Source organism: Cervus elaphus, chromosome 11 (genome assembly GCF_910594005.1).
Source record: "Cervus elaphus chromosome 11, mCerEla1.1, whole genome shotgun sequence".
NCBI classification, from domain to species: domain Eukaryota; kingdom Metazoa; phylum Chordata; class Mammalia; order Artiodactyla; family Cervidae; genus Cervus; species Cervus elaphus.
This window is the reverse complement of record NC_057825.1, coordinates 82,244,405-82,262,083: the sequence shown is the minus strand read 5'-3', so window position 1 is coordinate 82,262,083 and position 17,679 is coordinate 82,244,405. Positions and strand designations below refer to the sequence as shown.

The 17,679-nt window shown below is 39.4% G+C and overlaps 1 protein-coding gene, 1 non-coding gene and 1 pseudogene across 5 annotated transcripts in view; all 3 read right to left on the bottom strand.

The window, feature by feature from the left end:
* The window catches only part of DHX57 (DExH-box helicase 57), a 59,069-nt gene that overhangs the window by 20,398 nt on the left and 20,992 nt on the right, over nucleotides 1–17,679 (bottom strand). For all 4 annotated transcript variants that reach the window (XM_043918196.1, XM_043918198.1, XM_043918195.1 and 1 more), the window contains exons 8-13: nucleotides 16,830–17,025; nucleotides 16,167–16,291; nucleotides 7,332–7,465; nucleotides 6,392–6,446; nucleotides 5,045–5,250; nucleotides 1,350–1,466 (exon numbers count right to left, since the gene is read on the bottom strand). In XM_043918196.1, the coding sequence (XP_043774131.1) occupies nucleotides 1,350–1,466; nucleotides 5,045–5,250; nucleotides 6,392–6,446; nucleotides 7,332–7,465; nucleotides 16,167–16,291; nucleotides 16,830–17,025 (833 nt within the window). The remainder of the gene's footprint in view (nucleotides 1–1,349; nucleotides 1,467–5,044; nucleotides 5,251–6,391; nucleotides 6,447–7,331; nucleotides 7,466–16,166; nucleotides 16,292–16,829; nucleotides 17,026–17,679) is intronic.
* LOC122703747 lies at nucleotides 7,504–11,551 on the bottom strand (annotated as a pseudogene).
* On the bottom strand, nucleotides 13,242–13,350 carry LOC122704100. Its single transcript, XR_006343731.1, has one exon. It is a non-coding gene; the product is annotated as a U6 spliceosomal RNA (small nuclear RNA).

Genomic DNA, 17,679 nt, shown 5'->3' with positions numbered 1-17,679 from the left:
ATAAAATTTTCTGATCTATGATTCCACTTAATTATCACTCAACAATGGCTGCAGCTATTTATGCAACAAATATTTATTCCATACCTAAATATTCCTGGTACTGTTCTGGGCCTTAGGAACATCCCTCAGACCCTAGGACAGAATTAAGAAATCCTTCTTCATTCTTAAAGAGTTTATACTCTACTAAAGGAGACCATTAGTAAGTAGAACTACAATTTTGGATAGTGTTAAAAGTACTATAATAAAAATGAAACCCATTTTCGGGTATTATGAAAGAGTGAGGGGAGAGACAACAGATAGGGGTGGTCAGAGAAGACTTCTCTGAAGAGAAGACATTCGATGGAAACCTGACTAATGTCAAAGATCCAGTTATGAGATCTGGGGATTCATTCAACCTGGGGATGAGGGGCTACAAATGAGGTAAGAAGGCCACTAAGATGACAGTGAGCAAGGCTACAGTAGGGATTGCCCTGTGTTATTAATAGGAGGAGGAGGAGTAATAACAGTCATAATAATAACAATGATAAATAGACTAGCATGATTTTAACACTGTTAGGGGCAGTAGCTACGGGGCATTATTTATATACCAGGCACTGTGCTAAGTGTTTTAGATATGGTTTCTTTTAATCCTCAAAATAGAGGATTTACTATTGTCTTTGTTTTACCACAAGGAGCCTGAGGCATAGAAAAGATAAGGGCTTTTATCATCCAAGGTTACAGAGCAGACAACAGGGAAGCTTAACAGATTCGCCAAAGTCTGTTCTCCTGACCCCTTGTCCTGTGGTCTCCAACTGTCGCGTCTTCCTGTGACTCAAACACTCATTACTAGATTCCCATTTAGCCAGGGACTCCCAGATGGTGCAGTGGTAAAGAATCTGCCTGCCAATGAAGGAGATGCAAGAGATGTGGGTTCGATCCCTGGTTGGGAAGATGCCCTGGAGGAGGAAATGGCAACCCACTCCAGTATTCTTGCCAGGAAAATTCCACAGACAGAGGAGCCTGGTGGGCTTCAGTTCAGAGGTTGCAAAGAGTCAGACATGACTGAGCAATTGACCAGGCACGCAAAGAGGCAAATGAGTGATGAATATGTATACACCTAGGCCTTCTTTTCAGCCTTCTTCTTTTTGGACTTTGTATTGTTAATGTCCTTTTATTCAAGTGGGTAAAAGGTAAAATTTCCCCCTGAAAAACCTAATAAAGAACTTTACAACAACTGGGGATGGAAAGGTGAAGAAAACTGGGGTGAGGGCTCCAGGAAGACAGGTTGTCCCCACAAACCCCACTGTCTCAGGAAGGAGGGTCCCTGCCCTTGGCCGGTTCACACTTAAGTGAAGACAAGCAGCAGTTACCTGGAGGGTAGGAGTGCTTTCCATCCACAATCCACTCTAACAAGGCCTCGATTAATTCAAGATTAACCTTTTCAAAGTCCATAATGGACATTGTTTTGATGACTGATTTGCTAACTCCTGCAAGAAAGGTAAAAATAATAAAGATATTAATAGTTTTATACCTTATTGAAGAAAATATGCCTGGGAACTAAGTGTATTTTGATTTAATAACACAGATGTTCACAGTGAATGCACTGAAATGAACTTTTTTCCTTCAGTCTCTCAGCAAGTACAGGCTCACTAGAAGCACTTTTTTGCCTGAAAGTGACCTGAAGAGCAGGCTCCTGGCCCTGCTTCAAAGGGCCAGAGAGGCAACTTTTCACTGTCTTCCTTCCTTCCCCTTTTATCTGTCATACATCTATTGACAGTTTAAGTTCTAGAAACAAGATTCAAAGTCAAATGTATTTCAGAAAACCCTTCCAGATTTAATCAAGTCGTGAGTCATATCAGACAAAAGTCCAGTTAACAGTAACTAAAAATCAAAGTACAGAGACCACAGCTTTTAGCATCATTTTTATAACAGTGACTTTTCTAACGTTTAGATTCCTTTGAGAAAATCACAAAAGTTACGAATCTTCCTTGAAAAATACATGTGATTTTAATGGCTTCACCAACACCCCTGAAGTCTACTCACAGACCCTCAGGTTAAGGGTCTACAATCTCCTTCTGATTCATATGAATCCCAGTAAAAGACATAGTTCCTTATGTTGTACTATAAGCCTCAGTTCCTTTTAAAAACAAACAGCAGGGACTTCCCTTGTGGTCCAGTGGCTAAGACTCTGCGCTCCCAAATGCATGAGCCTGGGTTCCATCCCTGGTCAGGAAACTACACCCCACATGCCATAACTAAGAGTTTACATGTAGCAATTACAACAAAACAAATGAACCGCATAAACTGGGGGAGACTAACTCTCCAAAGATAGCTGCCCTTTCCTGTAGGTCTTTCTAATGACCCATCACCTGAAACAGAATCTAACCACAGCAAAATAACTGTAGCTGGTATCAAGGAAGGGAAGCGTCCTACATTTTGCGGAAAAGCTTGAGGAAAGGCAAAAGCCATTTTTAAACAATGCTGTTCTAACAGTGAACCGTATGTCGATAAAAAATCAAACAAAGGAAGAAACAGGCTACACAAGCAAAGATGTGGATAGTGTGGAAGGCAGAGCAGGAATCATTTTTATTTGCCAAGATTCCAAATAGCCAGACTTTTCCAAAAGGAGAACCAGTTATCTGAAAGAAAAAGGGAAACAAACATTTTTTTTAAATTAAAAAAAAAAGTTCAGCAGGGCTTACTAATCAATTATATATTTTAAAAGACTTATTATTCTCTTTCAACTAGCAAAAGTTTTAAAAATTGAGTTGGGACCAACATTTAATTTTCTGAAAGGTGAAAGAAAGCACTGAGATCAACTAGATAGAAGTCATTGTTTCAGAGGGAGAAGGAGACTAAGAGAAGCTAAGAGATCCGCCCAGCATCACACAGAAAACAGCAGCAGAGCCAGGTTCCCCGACCTCAGATCCTTAGAAAAGATTTCTCAGAGGCACTTTTTGAACTTCTGTATCCCTACGCTGGACATTAGAAGGACTCTGACTTAGATCCAGTCATAATTCTTAAAGAAAACTCTGGAATTTCAAAAGAGAAACCAAATAGATTCCTGTTAACTCATTTAACAGAATAAGGAAATGGGAATTGTCAGCTGGTCTGAAGTACAGAAAGAACACAAACATGTGAGTCAGACATTCTCATCAGAATCACAAATCTGCACTAACTGACCGGGCACTATGCTGTTGATTTGTATTGTCTTATTTAATCTCCTAAATAACCACATTTTATAGATAAGGCAACTAGCAATAGAGAGGATGAAGAACTTGCATCTAACTGGTTTTATGACAGCCTGGGGAGTTAAGTCCAGGTCTGTAAGATACAAGTCTATACTCTTAACCTTGCTTCCCAAGATGTTGGGAAGATGAAGTGAAATGTTTGGGAGCTATGTGTATCTTCCTGAACAGCAGAACAAATGGCTAATGCCCTAGTTCCTTTATGATCACCATTTCCCATGCAGGACTGAGTCTCTGGTGGAAGGAGGAAAAGGAAAACTTATTTGCCTTTTCTGCTACGGAAGTAGCAAGGATCTGAGACCCTTACACCTTGAAAGGTAAACAGTTTTTGTTTTTTGTTTTTTTGGAAGGACCAAGAGGAGTTGGGGTGGCAATCCAGGAAAAAGAGAACAGGAAAAGCAGCTGAGACCTGTCTAGGCTTTAAAAAGAAAGCAAAAGTAGTCATCTTAGGATTTCTATGGATTCAGCCCAGCTGAACATATGGAAGGCTATCTAGGAACAAAAGTTGGGTGGGATCCAGCATGGGAGGAGAGAGCGCCTCACAACACAGGTAAAAGCACTCAGCACAGGGTGAACCCTAAAAAAAGATTTTTTAGGCCCATTTTAGGTCACTTTCCAGGCCCACTGAATAATGCTAAAACTAGTAGGTGAAATTTTGAGGATATTTAAATAGTTTCAAATCTTTCTCCACAACTGACTCATCAAACTACCAAGGGAATAAATAACTACACAAAGAAGAAACACAGGCATCATCTTAACCAGTTGGTCAAAGTTAACACTGCCAATAACGAGACAAGCCAGCATCACATGCTCCTGATGGGATGCGCTGAGAACAAGGTTCAACATGATTTCTGTGGTTTTCTAACCAAAAACATGTAACCTAAAATTAACCATCAGGCAACATTGGACAAATCCAAATGAAGGGACATTGTACAAAATACTTGGCCCAAACTCTTTAAAACATAAAAGAAAAATAAAGGCTGGCAAATTTTTCCAGATCAAAAGAAACTAAAGACACATGATGACTGAATGCAGTATGTAATCCTGGGTTGGATACTGTACCATTTAAAAAACAGCAATAAAGGACATTATTGAAATAACTGACAAAGTGAGAATATGAATTATGGATTAAACAGAAGTACTGTATTGTGTTAAATGTTTTCATTTTGATCATGTCCTATTGCTGTGGGGTTTTTCTTTTGGCTGTACCGCAAGGCTTGCAGGATCTTAGTTCCCTGACCAGGCATAGAACCAGGACCAGTGATTGAATCTGGCCCTGGAAGCGGTTCTGCTAAGTCCTAACCACTGGACTGCCAGGGAATTCCCATGTCCTATTGTTATGCAAGAGGATGTCCTTGTTCCTAGAAAATATATACTGAAATATTAGGGGTTAAGGAACATCATATCTGCAATTTACCCCCAAAACATTCAGGAAAAATACATGTACATGAACACAGAGCAAATGAGGCCAAATGTTAATAACTGATGAATCAGGGTAAAAGATATAGGAGAGTTCATTGCAGTTCAGCAAACTTTTTAAGTTTGAAATCACATCAAAATACAAAGTTACAAAATACTCAAGAATATAATTTATGGTTTACCATCTCCTCATTTTTCTATAATGAACACATTTCTTTCATAATCAGAAAAAACCCACTGGTAAATATAAATAATAATGACTTTAATATGTATTGGAACTGTTATTTTTCTATTATTCTGATGAATTAAAGACAAGATAACTATGAAACAAGAGCTACATTTTTCTTTTTCTGGTTATCTTTGGCATAACTGTAAAATTCCCCCAGGAAGCACATTACCTTGATAGCGGGCAAGGAGCTGTTTAAAATCTAACTGCTGATCTGGTACCGCATCTTTGACAGAATCCTGATCCTGGAGGTGCAGGGAGAGACGCAGGTCCTCCTCCACCTCCTCAAACGCGGTTCTGCTGCGCCTGGCCTTGAGCTTCTCCTTTGACATCTGTTTCATGGAGCGGGCATATGGGCTGCCATCCTGCAACACATACCTGAGCAAGGACAACAAGGGAACGTGCGGATGTGGATGTGGGCCTGTTGGTGAGGAATGACAACAGTGACCTGTTTCACATCGCATTCAGCACAATGTTGCTCTGCTGCTGCCCAGTTCACGGGATATTCTTCCACCAGTCTAGGATTCCATCATGCCCTACTGCTGGTGGAGAACACAGTGGAATGCTTTTGGCTCTGCTTTAAGATAATTTTGGGGGTAGTGAGTTTGGAAAAGTGAGGGAAAAAAGACAGGGAAACTAGGTGAAGGATGATTTCTGCAGAGGTTCACATTCAGTGGAAATGGGATACAGCCCACAACACAACTTTAATGAGCTCCCTAAGTATGATTATTGCACTAGGAAGTTTGAGAACCACTGATCTAGGGTTGTTAGCCTGAGAATACTGCATCATTAAATAAACAAAGAATTAGGAGGGGGCTTATAAGAAACAGAAAGAGCAGAGAGAAGGAAAAAAATTCTGGTTGCGTGTAAGGTGTCAGATGTGACAGGTGTTTTCATTCTGGAGTTCAGAGGTTAGGAATGAAGACACTGATCTGGGAGTTCTTGGCACAGCACCAACAGCTGAAATCACGTAAGTCTGAGAAGAAACAGTGCAAGAACAAAACTCTGGGAATCTTAATGTCAAGGAGTAGGCAGAGAAAGCAAGGTTTTTCAAAAAGCAGCAATCAGCTGGTATCCAACAGACATTACCATCTTCTATACAGTACCAAACTTAAACAGACATCTTAACATCCACATGTACTGCAAACTCCTTGAAGGTAGAATGATAATAACAGCTAACACAAATATATAATTATGCATCACCGACTTGATGGACATGAGTTTGTGTAAGCTCCGGGAGTTGGTGATGGACAGGGAGGCCTGGCGTGCTGCGATTCATGGGGTCACAAAGAGTCAGACATGACTGAGTGACTGAACTGAACTGAATACATAATATAGTGCCTGTGAAGTCAAACAATTTGAATAGTAAATATCTGCTGAAAGGAGAAAGCAAAATGCTCAAATTGAAAAATTAGAAGAAAAAATAACACATTTATCAGTATCTGGGCACAATGAGGTAAAATAGTGATTTTGTTTTCAAGGACTTTCATCAAACCTTAATAAATAATATCTTCCTTACCTTGTCACAGCAATTGCATCTTCCAGAAAAAACTGATCAACAGGAAATGTACGACCTACAAAAACAAGAAGACAGAACAAGTCTGTCTCAGAATACCCATTCAACTATCTTGAAATTGTTTGTATATGTAAAATTCTCCTAAAATGAAGGCTGGCACAATAAGGTACTATTTGCTCTGTGGTCTTAAAAGTATCCAAAAACGCTTCTGATGATAAAAATTGGCAGGAGTAGATTCCCGTTAACAAATAAAACAAGTATATAGTTGGAGAAATGATCATTTGCTAATAAGATGTTTTTTACCTCTTACCTTTTCGTCCCCTACCTCCTTTCTCACAGGGGACCTTATAATAGTCAAAAATTGTATTCTAGATCAAGAATATAACTTCATCTTTAAATCTACTGTTGATATCCTCTATAATGAGAACAAGTAGTACTATTTTCAGTGTTTCCAAATTGTTCCTTTAGCCATCAACTGCAGAAGGATAAGCCAAAAGCCCAAGGTGATAAATTAATCCCACAATGAGACTGAAAGCACCAAAGAAGACACAGACCACCCAGCTTCACTTACTCCCAGGGTGGGCAGCATGCAGAAGTTTAGCAGAATTCATCAGTGAACAAATATGCCATACACAGATACAGCTTTCCTCTTTATGACAGATTACCATTATAAATTCACATTTTGATATTAAACACAACAGAATGCTAGCAATCCAATCACCTAGACTTTTTTTTAAAGCACATATAAATTAAAATCTCACAGCAAATGAATATAACATTACCTCTTTATTAATTTCATTATATGGTTATGATTTTGTTATAAACAAATCTATCTTCTCTAGAAGGAGGTATAAATACTTATTCATTTATATCTCAAATGAACTTTAAAATAATTGTATTTGCTTATTAGGACAATACTTATTTAATGATGCATTTTAATCACCTGGTATAGTGATAACTGGGCAGGAATTAAAATATTCTGAAAAGAGCTCAGCGTTTAAGGTTGCACTCATCAGAATAACTTGAAGAGTTGGTCTCTGCAACACAATGTCTTTCAAAACTAGCAGTAAGAAGTCACTAGAGGAAATAAAAGAAACACCTGAGGATCAAACAAATTTAATATATGAAAATTAATAAACTTTGACATATTTCAAGTAAGTATAATACCTATGTGAAAAAAAACTTACAACACTCTGAGAAAGATGTATCATGTTTCTAGATGTAAAGACTTAATGCTATCAATTTCCCATCAAATAAACTAAAATATGTGTAGTACCAATTAAAATACCAACAGGATTTATCATTACATTTGATAATTCTACCTCTTGATATCTATATGTACATAAAGAAGCATACACAATGATTTTCATTATAGCATAGTTTGTAATAGTAAATCAATGGAAACTACTGAAATGTCTATCAATCAAAAAATGATTAAGACAGTATCATCCATTCTAAGGAAAAATATGAGGCAGGTAAAAGGAATAAAGTAGAACTCTAGATACAGACATGAAAACATCTCTAAGACGTACTGTTAGTGGAGAAAGAACCCACGCTGTAGAACACTATGTACCACAGAACAGCAATGGCCTAAACGGTCTCCCCAGCCCTTGACCCCTTGAAATCTATTCTCAATATGGCAGACCAATAATTCTGCTCAAATGTAAACCGGACTGTTCCACTCTTCTGCTCAACATCCTTCAAATGACTTACCAAAGTTCTTACTAATGAGGCCCCAGAATCTGCAGCCCCACTACTCATTTCCTGTCACTCTTCTTGTTCACTTGGCTTCAGCCACAATATTCTCCTCAATGTCTTTGAGACATGGATCTCAGGTCCCTTGCATGTGTTATTAATGTGCCTAGAAAGGGCTTCTCCCAGATACTCACAGAGGTAAGCTCACTCAGTCACTTTCTTCAAATCTTGACTCAAAATGTGCCTTTTCAGCGAGGCCTTCCCTGGCCACCATCTTTAAAATTGCAAATGCTCTCATCTCTTGCATTTCATATTATCCTTTCTCTTCTTAGCACTTAACAAACATATTTTATATTTTACTTCTTTATCTTGCTTAATGTTGGGCTTTCTCACTAGAATACACGCTCTATGAGGACAGGGATTTTGGTTATTTTGTTCTACAAGATACTACTTTAGTACCTAGACCAATGCCTGGGATATAGCAGGTGCTCAATAAATGCTTATTGATTTACTAAATGAATATATAATTTGTAAAAGAAAAAAAGGTCATGAAACAAAAGTACCTATTTCTGACAAAGCAAGCATATATGTTAATACTTATCACCAATCTGACTGCTACAGCAATCTACAGGAATGCTTTGAGAGTGTTTCAGAGGACTTTTGCTTTACCTACATTGTTCAATTTTTCATAAGAGTATCAGTTGGCCAAAAACTTAATTTGGGCTTTTGGCCAACCCAATAATTTATGGTATATCCATACATTAGAATTTCCTCATGCAGTTATTAATAATAATTTCAAAGACAGTTCATGCTATTAAATATTAGATCAAAAGCAGCACACACTATATAATCCCAATAGTGTTTACGGACACACATCTCTTTCCTAACTCCCAATATACTCCCAGAAGAAAACAGACCAAATTCTAACATGTAATTAGCCATTCTATAAGGGAAGATTTTCTTGACATTTAATATTGCCTAAATGTGTTAAAATAATGTTGTCTCTATGATCAAAAAATTTATTAAAATTTTTAAATATATTTTTTCTCTATTCAACCTTTTACCTTATTTCTTAACTGATCTCAGTTCCTAGAATTTGCTATTTTCTGCCTTTTTCAGTCACTTATTCCCTACTTTTTGTTATAGTTCCCCTACTTTTTCTTATAATTTGAACAGTCCATTCCCATAGACTGGCACTGGTATTTGTAAATTTTCAAATCTCCCTTCTCCAGTGTGTTATTTATCTTTATTCGGATGTGAAAATATTTTGAGTTTTTAACTGCTAATATTCTATATGTCATTGTGTGTGCTAAGTCACTTCAGCTGTGTCCAACTCTTTACAACCCTAAGAACTGTAGCCCCGCCAGGCTCCTTGGTCCATGGAATTCTCCAGGCAAGAATACTGGAGTGGGCTGCCATGCCCTCCTCTAGGGGAATCTTCCTGAACAGGGACTGAACCCCGACTCCTGCACTGCAGGCAGATTCTTTGCTGCTGAACCGCTAGGGAAGCCCCTGTATGTCATTAAGTTTTTATAAGAATCTTTTTCTGAGAACACCACTGCAGCCAGGAACCAGATCCAGTGCTATCCCCCAGTTTCTTTGAGTTTGTGGAAGCATAAATGTTATAAAACCCAGAGCTATTTTTTATGTTCGAAATAACTTCCCCTAAAATTTAAAAATTTATTTTTAGAATACGATCATTTAAATATTATTATTTTGGTAGAATGCTTTGATTCCTTCTTCAGAGTTGTTCAGTGATTCTTAATTCTTTTTTCAAATGTTCATTTTACCAGTTACCATTTATCATTTTACCATTTACTTTTCCCCACTGTTCTCTGAGTCTCTACAAAAAGACGATTTGCCCCTCAAACATAGATTTTCAGTGCTTTCTATACAGTTACTTAAAATTTATTATTGTTTTGTTCTAGGAGTTCTTTTATTATTCTTTATTTAAAACAATGTTTTGGCTACACCATGCAGCTTGCAGGATCTCAGTGCGTGTGTGTGCATGTGTGTGTTCAGTCGTGTCTGACTCTTTGTGACCCCTATGGACTGCTGACCAGGGATCAAACCTGGGGACCCAGCAATGAAAGTGCTGAGTACTAACCACTGGATTGCCAGGGAATTCCCTGATCTATTCTTTTTATATAAAAATCCTTTTCTTTAGTTTCAAATTTCTTTGTATTTCCTATTTATAACTAGATCAGTGTTATTTACTTTTTCTAACAGTCTACTGGTTTTATGTCCTCCCTGTTCAGTTCTTGAAAACGTTTTATCAGCAGTAGCTGGGACCTCTTTTCACATGTGTTTCTTTTTTTTTTTTCAATTTGTTTCAATCGTTTATTAACGGACCAGATTACAAAAATAATCCTGGTAGATACCTTAGTTCATCCTTCTAATAGGCCTGTTGATCTGGTGTTCCCTGTTGCCAGCATCTCCACCTTCTACAAAATGGGTGGTCTTTTTCTTCATTCCACTTCGTGGAGAAGACAATTTAAAGGGCGACAGGAAGTTGTTTGCTTCTTTGAAACGTTTTCCAATGGTATAGATCTCATGAATCAGATCCTCCATGCAGATGATTCCGTATTTCCCAAGAGATCGAGCAATCAATGCATTGTCTGTCAGGGCAATTCGCTTTTTGTTGATTTTGCCATAACGACGCTTGTAGATCAATTCATTTACAGACTTCAGATTTGGGTACCCCCATGCAATGTATGGCTCCACAATTCTCAGCATGTTAATTGATGCCTTGTAGAGCTTCACAAAGGTGCCACAGAAGATCTGCCGGAGGCGAAGGAGCTGCAGCACCTTTAGAACCTTTGGGCTCACACCGTTGATACCTCTGATCCTGATGACAAATGCCAGTTTGGGTTCCGCAGGTTCACAGAAGTTGCCAGCTTTTTGTGCCATCCTAGCCACTCGAATTTCAGTTCTGTACATCTGCCTGTGTTCCTTGTGCTTAGCTTTTTCATAGATAAGCTTCCTCCTTGCCTGTCGGAGCATCTTTTGGGCAAACTTCTTTCTCAGGCGCTTGATCTTAAGCTCTGCGAAATTCTTTCGCTTTTTCTTAAGGTTTCTGGCACAGCAGGAACCTTCTTTTTCTTCTCTCCTGCACCCTCCATGGTTCCAGCTGGGAAAGAGCTCACATGTGTTTCTTTCTCCTTTTTAAAAGTTTTACTATGATCTATTTCTGCTTCTCTGTCAGCCCATGAACTTTACTTAGACTTTTCTTCTTCTCAAGATACTTATAATAGTATAGTCCTTCTGTCAAAAGCCTCATTATTTTCATAGGATCATCTTTTTTTTCCACTACTTTACTGCTTTAGAGCATGATCTACATGACAAGATTGTCAGGAGAAATATCAACAACCTCAGACATGGCAATGATACCAATCTAATGACAGAAAGTGAAGAAGAACTAAAGAGCCTCTTCAGTTCCGTTCAGTGGCTCAGTTATGTCCGACCTTTTGCAACCCCATGGACTGTAGCATGCCAGGCTTCCCTGTCCATCACCAACTCCCAGAGCTTGCTCAAACTCATGTCCATCAAATTGGTGATGCCATTCAACCATCTCATCCTCTCTTGTCCCCCTCTCCTCCTGCCTTCAATCTTTCCCAGCATGATGCTGGGTCTTTCCCAATGAGTCAGTTCTTCCCATCAGGTGGCCAAAGTTTTAGAGTTTCAGCTTCAGCATCAGTCCTTCCAATGAATATTCAGGACTGATTTCCTTTAGGATTGACTGGTTGGATCTTGCAGTCCAAGGGACTCTCAAGAGTCTTCCCCAACACCACAGTTCAAAACATCAATTCTTTGTAGCTCAGCTTTTCTTATGGTCCAACTCTCACATCCATACACGACTACTGGAAAAACCATAGCTTTGATTAAATGGACCTCTGTTGGTAAAGTAACGTCTCTGCTTTTTAACATGACTGTCTAGGTTTGTCGTAGCTTTTCTTCCAAGGAGCAAGCATCTTTTAATTTCATGGCTGTAGTCAGAATCTGCAGTGATGTTGGAGCCCCCCAAAATAAATTCTCTCACTGTTTCCATTGTTTCCCCATCTACTTGCCATGAAGTGATGGGACTGGGTGCCATGATCTTAGTTTTCTGAATGTTGAGTTTTAAGCCAACTTTTTCACTCTCTTTCACTTTCATCAAGAGGCTCTTTAGTTCTTTGCTTTCTGCCATTAAGGTGGTGTCACCTGCATATCTGTTATTGAAATTTCTCCCAGCAATCTTGATTCCAGCTTGTGCTTCATCCAGCCCAGCGTTTCTCATGATGCATTTCTGCATAGAGTTAAATAAGCAGGGTGACAATATACAGCCTTGACATACTCCTTTCCCAATTTGGAACCAGTCTGATGTTCCATGTCTAGTTCTAATTGTTGCTTCTTGACCTGCATAGAGATTTCTCAGGAGGCAGGTAAGGTGGTCTGGTATTCCCATCTCTTGAAGAAATTTTCCAGTTTGTTGTGATCCGTACAGTCAAAGCCTTTTGTGTAGTCAATAAAGCAGATGTTTTTCCGGAATCCTCTTGCTTTTTTGATATTCCAATGGATGTTGGCAATTTGATCTCTGGTTCCTCTGCCTTTTCTTTTCTTTTTTTGTTTTTATTTTTTAGTTGGAGGCTAATTACTTCACAACATTTCAGTGGGTTTTGTCATACATTGATATGAATCAGCCATAGAGTTACACATATTCCCCATCCCGATCCCCCCTCCCACCTCCCTCTCCACCCGATTCCTCTGGGTCTTCCCAGTGCACCAGGCCGGAGCACTTGTCTCATGCATCCCACCTGGGCTGGTGATCTGTTTCACCATAGATAATACACATGCTGTTCTTTCAAAACATCCCACCCTCACCTTCTCCCACAGAGTTCAAAAGTCTGTTCTGTACATCTGTGTCTCTTTTTCTGTTTTGCATATAGGGTTATCATTACCATCTTTCTAAATTCCATATATATGTGTTAGTATGCTGTAATGTTCTTTATCTTTCTGGCTTACTTCACTCTGTATAATGGGCTCCAGTTTCATCCATCTCATTAGAACTGATTCAAATGAATTCTTTTTAATGGCTGAGTAATATTCCATGGTGTATATGTACCACAGCTTCCTTATCCATTCGTCTGCTGATGGGCATCTAGGTTGCTTCCATGTCCTGAAAAATATGGAACGCTTCACGAATTTGCGTGTCATCCTTGCGCAGGGGCCATGCTAATCTTCTCTGTATCATTCCAATTTTTTAGTATATGTGCTGCTGAAGCGAGCACTCCTCTGCCTTTTCTAAATCCAGCTTGACATCTAGAAGTTCATGGTTCGCGTACTGTTGAAGCCTGGCTTGGAGAATTTTGAGCATTACTTTGCTAGCGTGTGAGATGAGTGCAATTGTGTGGTACTTTGAATATTCTTTGGCATTGCCTTTCTTTGGGATTGGAATGAAAACTGACCTTTTCCAGTCCCATGGCCACTGCTGTGTTTTCCAAATTTGCTCGCATATTGAGTGCAGCACTTTCACAGTATCATCTTTTAGGATTTTAAACAGCTCAACTGGAATTCCATCACCCCCTAGCTTTGTTCATAGTGATGCTTCCTAATGTCCACTTGACTTTGCATTCCAGGATGTCTGGCTCTAGGTGAGTGATCACACCATCATGATTATCTGGGTCATGAAGATCTTTTTTGTATAGTTCTGTGTATTTTGCCACCTCTTCTTAATATCTTCTGCTTCTGTTAGGTCCATACCATTTCTGTCCTTTATTGTGCCCATCTTTGCATGAAACATTCCCTTGGTATCTCTAATTTTCTTGAAGAGATCTCTAGTCTTTCCCATTTGTTGTTTTCCTCTATTTCTTTGCACTGATCACTGAGGAAGTCTTTCTTCTCTCTCCTTGCTATTCTTTGGCACTCTGCACGCAAATGGGTATATCTTTCCTTTTCCCCTTTGCCTATTTGTAAGGCCTCCTCAGACAACCATTTTACCTTTTTGCATTTGTTTTTCTTGGGGATGGCCTTGATCACTGCCTCCTGTACAATGTCACGAGCCTCCGTCCATAGTTCTTCAGGCCCTCTATCAGATCTAATCCCTTGAATCTATTTACACTTCCACAGTATAAATGTAAGGCATTTGATTTAGGTCATACCTGAATGGTCTTGTTTTTCCCTACTTTCTTCAATTTAAGTCTGAATGAGGTTGAAAGAAGAGAATAAAAAAGCTGGCTTAAAACTCAACATTCAAAAAACTAAGATCATGGCATCTGGTCCCATCACTTCATGGAAAATAGATGGAGAAAAACTGGAAGCAGTGACAGATTTCCTCTTCTTGGGCTCTAAAATCATTGCAGACAGTGACTGCAACCATGAAATTAAAAGACGCCTGCTCCTTGGAAGAAAAGCTATGACAGACCTAGACAGCATGTTAAAAAGCAAAGACATCACTTTGCCAACAAAGGTCCATATAGTCAAAGTTTTGGTTTTTCCAGAAGTCATGTATGGATGTGACCGTTGGACCATAAGAAAGGCTGAGCGCTGAAGAATTGATGCCTTTGAATTGTGTTGCTGGAGAAGATTCTTGAGAGTCCCTTGGACGGCAGGGAGATCAAACCAGTCAATCCTAAGCAAAGTCAACCCCGAAAATTCATTGGAAGGACTGATTCTGAAGCTGAAACTCCAATACTTTGGCCACCTGATGAGAACAGCTGACTCACTGGAAAAGGCCCTGATGCTGGGAAAGACTGAAGGCAAAAGAAAAGGGCGGCAGAGGATGCGATGGCTGGAGAGCATCACTGACTCGATGGACACGCATCTAAGCAAACTCTAGGAGACAGTGAAGGACAGGGGAGCCTGGCATGCTGTAGTCCATGGGGTCGCGGTGAGTCGGACACAACTTAGCTACTGAAAAATGACAACTACGTGACAAACTGTGATTAATGCCATCTATTTACCTGGTCCTTCCTTTAAAAATACTGAGAATTTTTGTTTTGTATTTCAAGCCTTTTATGACTTAATTCCATTAAAGTAAAATCCAAATGCTTTATTATTCACAGTGCATAGTTTCCTGCCCCCCTTTTTTCTAGCTGTCACCTTTCCTCTCATTTCACTACATACCAGCTTCACTGGCTTTCCCCCAGTTTTTAAATTCATGAAGCCTTTTACTACTGCAGAGTCTTTGCAAATGCCTGTCTTGCCCTCTTATGTCTCATGAGACTCCTTTCCATACTTCTGTTTTTAATTTAAACGTAATTTCTTCAGAGATATAATCTCTACTATATCAAGGCGCTCTCCCCCCAAACACAGCTTCCTGTTTATTCCTTTATGGTACTTATTCCAATTTGTAGTTTTTTACTTATTTATTTACCTGCTCATTATTTGTTTTTCCTAGCAGACCATAAGAGATCAAGGGGAACCCTAAGTTTGTTCACTATAGTATCCCCAGCAATTAATACGCCACCTGGCACTTAATACAGGCTGAATAAATATATGAACGAATATCAGAACTGAATGGGCTTCCCAGGTGGTGCCAGTGGTAAAGAACCTGGCTGCCAATGCAGGAGATGTAAGAAACATGGGTTCGATCCCTGGGTTGGGAAGGTCCCCTTGGAAAAGGGCATGGCAACCCACTCCAGTATTCTTGCCTGGAGAATCCCATGGACAGAGGAGCCTGCCAGGCTACAGTGGATGGGGTTGCAAAGGGTCGGAAACGACTGAAGAAACTCAGCACCCAGCGTATCAGGGCTGAATGACGGACCAAACGAATAAAGAAGGAAGGACACACTGACTAATCCATCCACTGCAACATGACGCCCGACATTCCTGCTAATGAGCACAGTGCCCAGCTCCGCAAGGTGCTTCTTATTAGATGACGTCCACCCAACAGGACGACTCTTCCAGTGATGAACATGTGCTGCCTAGCTGTGCTGTCACAGACCCTGGAGACCAGGAAAGCAGTTCCTCTTCTTTAACTTAGGCCTTCTCTATGGTAACTACCATTACTAGCCCTAAGGAACTGAACTGGAAGCAGAACAAAATTCTTTCAGCCTTGTCTCCATTCTATGTATGTGGGTGCTCATTTGGAAAATCTTTGTTTTACCTTTCTTCTGTCCTCTCATGAACTTCATCAACAATGATATGGGTGACTCCCTGTAGAGCTGCGTCTCCCTCCAGCCTTCTTAGCAGCACTCCTGTGGTGCAGTATAACAATCTGGTGGCTGAGGACTTACACGTAAAAGGGCACAGAAAACGTTAATGAAATTTTTGAAAAAAGGAAACACTTTCCCAGCAAAGCCATTTTTAATGGGTAGGGATAAGAATAGTGAACACACCAGCAGTTCCATTTAACATAAACCAAGAGACTAAATGCCTAGTTTCTTGCTGGCAATGACATCAAAAGCTTTCCCACTTCAGATGAAAATTTAGAAAGCATTTAAAAATTATTATAAAACATAAAGATAACAGTGAATGATGAAACAAATTCTGAATTTATTCATTCTATATTTGATTAAATGGATGAAGTCCCAGTCTTAGGAATAAGGCAGCACTTACTAGATCACTTCTGCCAACAAAGAACAGAAGGTCTTTATGGAGGAAATTAAGTATAGCCCAATAACAGTTTAAACCAAAACATGTCTAAAAGGACTTCAGCCCTGTTGAAGTATATATACCAACTTGCCTGTGAATCTCCAGACACCAACAGCTCTTTGTACTTGAAAAATTTAAACTTCTTGTCATTAGGAAATAAGAAGAGCATACAAACCTTGACACTTTCTAACCGGATCTGGTATCCCACGGTCAGACCCACTCTTTCTGCCCTTTCTTTAGCAACGCGCTCAGCAACAGAGATGGCAGAGATTCGTCGGGGTTGGGTACAGATGATGTTAGCCACCTTCTCAGGTGGTCCATTCAGAGAGTCATCCAGAATAAACTGTGGAATCTGTGTGGTTTTCCCACATCTGTATGTCAAAAAGATGTAGGACAAGTAAGTACTAAAATGAGGGTTTTCAAGTGCTACTTAACTGAAGAAGCAATCATACGCAATGAGGAAAGTTAAGAAAGCTAGTCAGAATAAAAGTTGTTCAGCTTCATCTATCTTCCAAACCTACCTACTGACTTATTACCTACAGCTGATAACTCCTAGGAATTTGCACGAAGATTAACAGAGCAATCAAATAACAGTTTATTATTATTTGTAAAAGTGGGAGTATTGAATAAACAGTAGCTTAAGGTCTATAAATGCCTCCAGGAATGTGAACTCTACATATGAATCCTAGAGAAACAGGAGTATTATCTTATGATTATTAAAATACTTTGTTTCTCCTGTTGGTGTGGCATTGCTTCACTATAAATAGACTTAAAAAGACAAGAAACTGGAAGATACAAAGTTACTACTATATCTGTGAGTCTGGGCACAAATTAAATTGAAAACCCTTAAACACAGAAATAGCAACCCACTCCAGTATTCTCCCCTGGAGAATCCCATGGACAGAGGAGCCTGGCAGGTTACAGTCCATGGGGTCGCAAGAGTCGGATACGACTTAGTGACTAAACCACCAAATACAGAATTAAATTAAGCCTGCAGCTTGTCCCTGATAAACAGGTTTGGATAA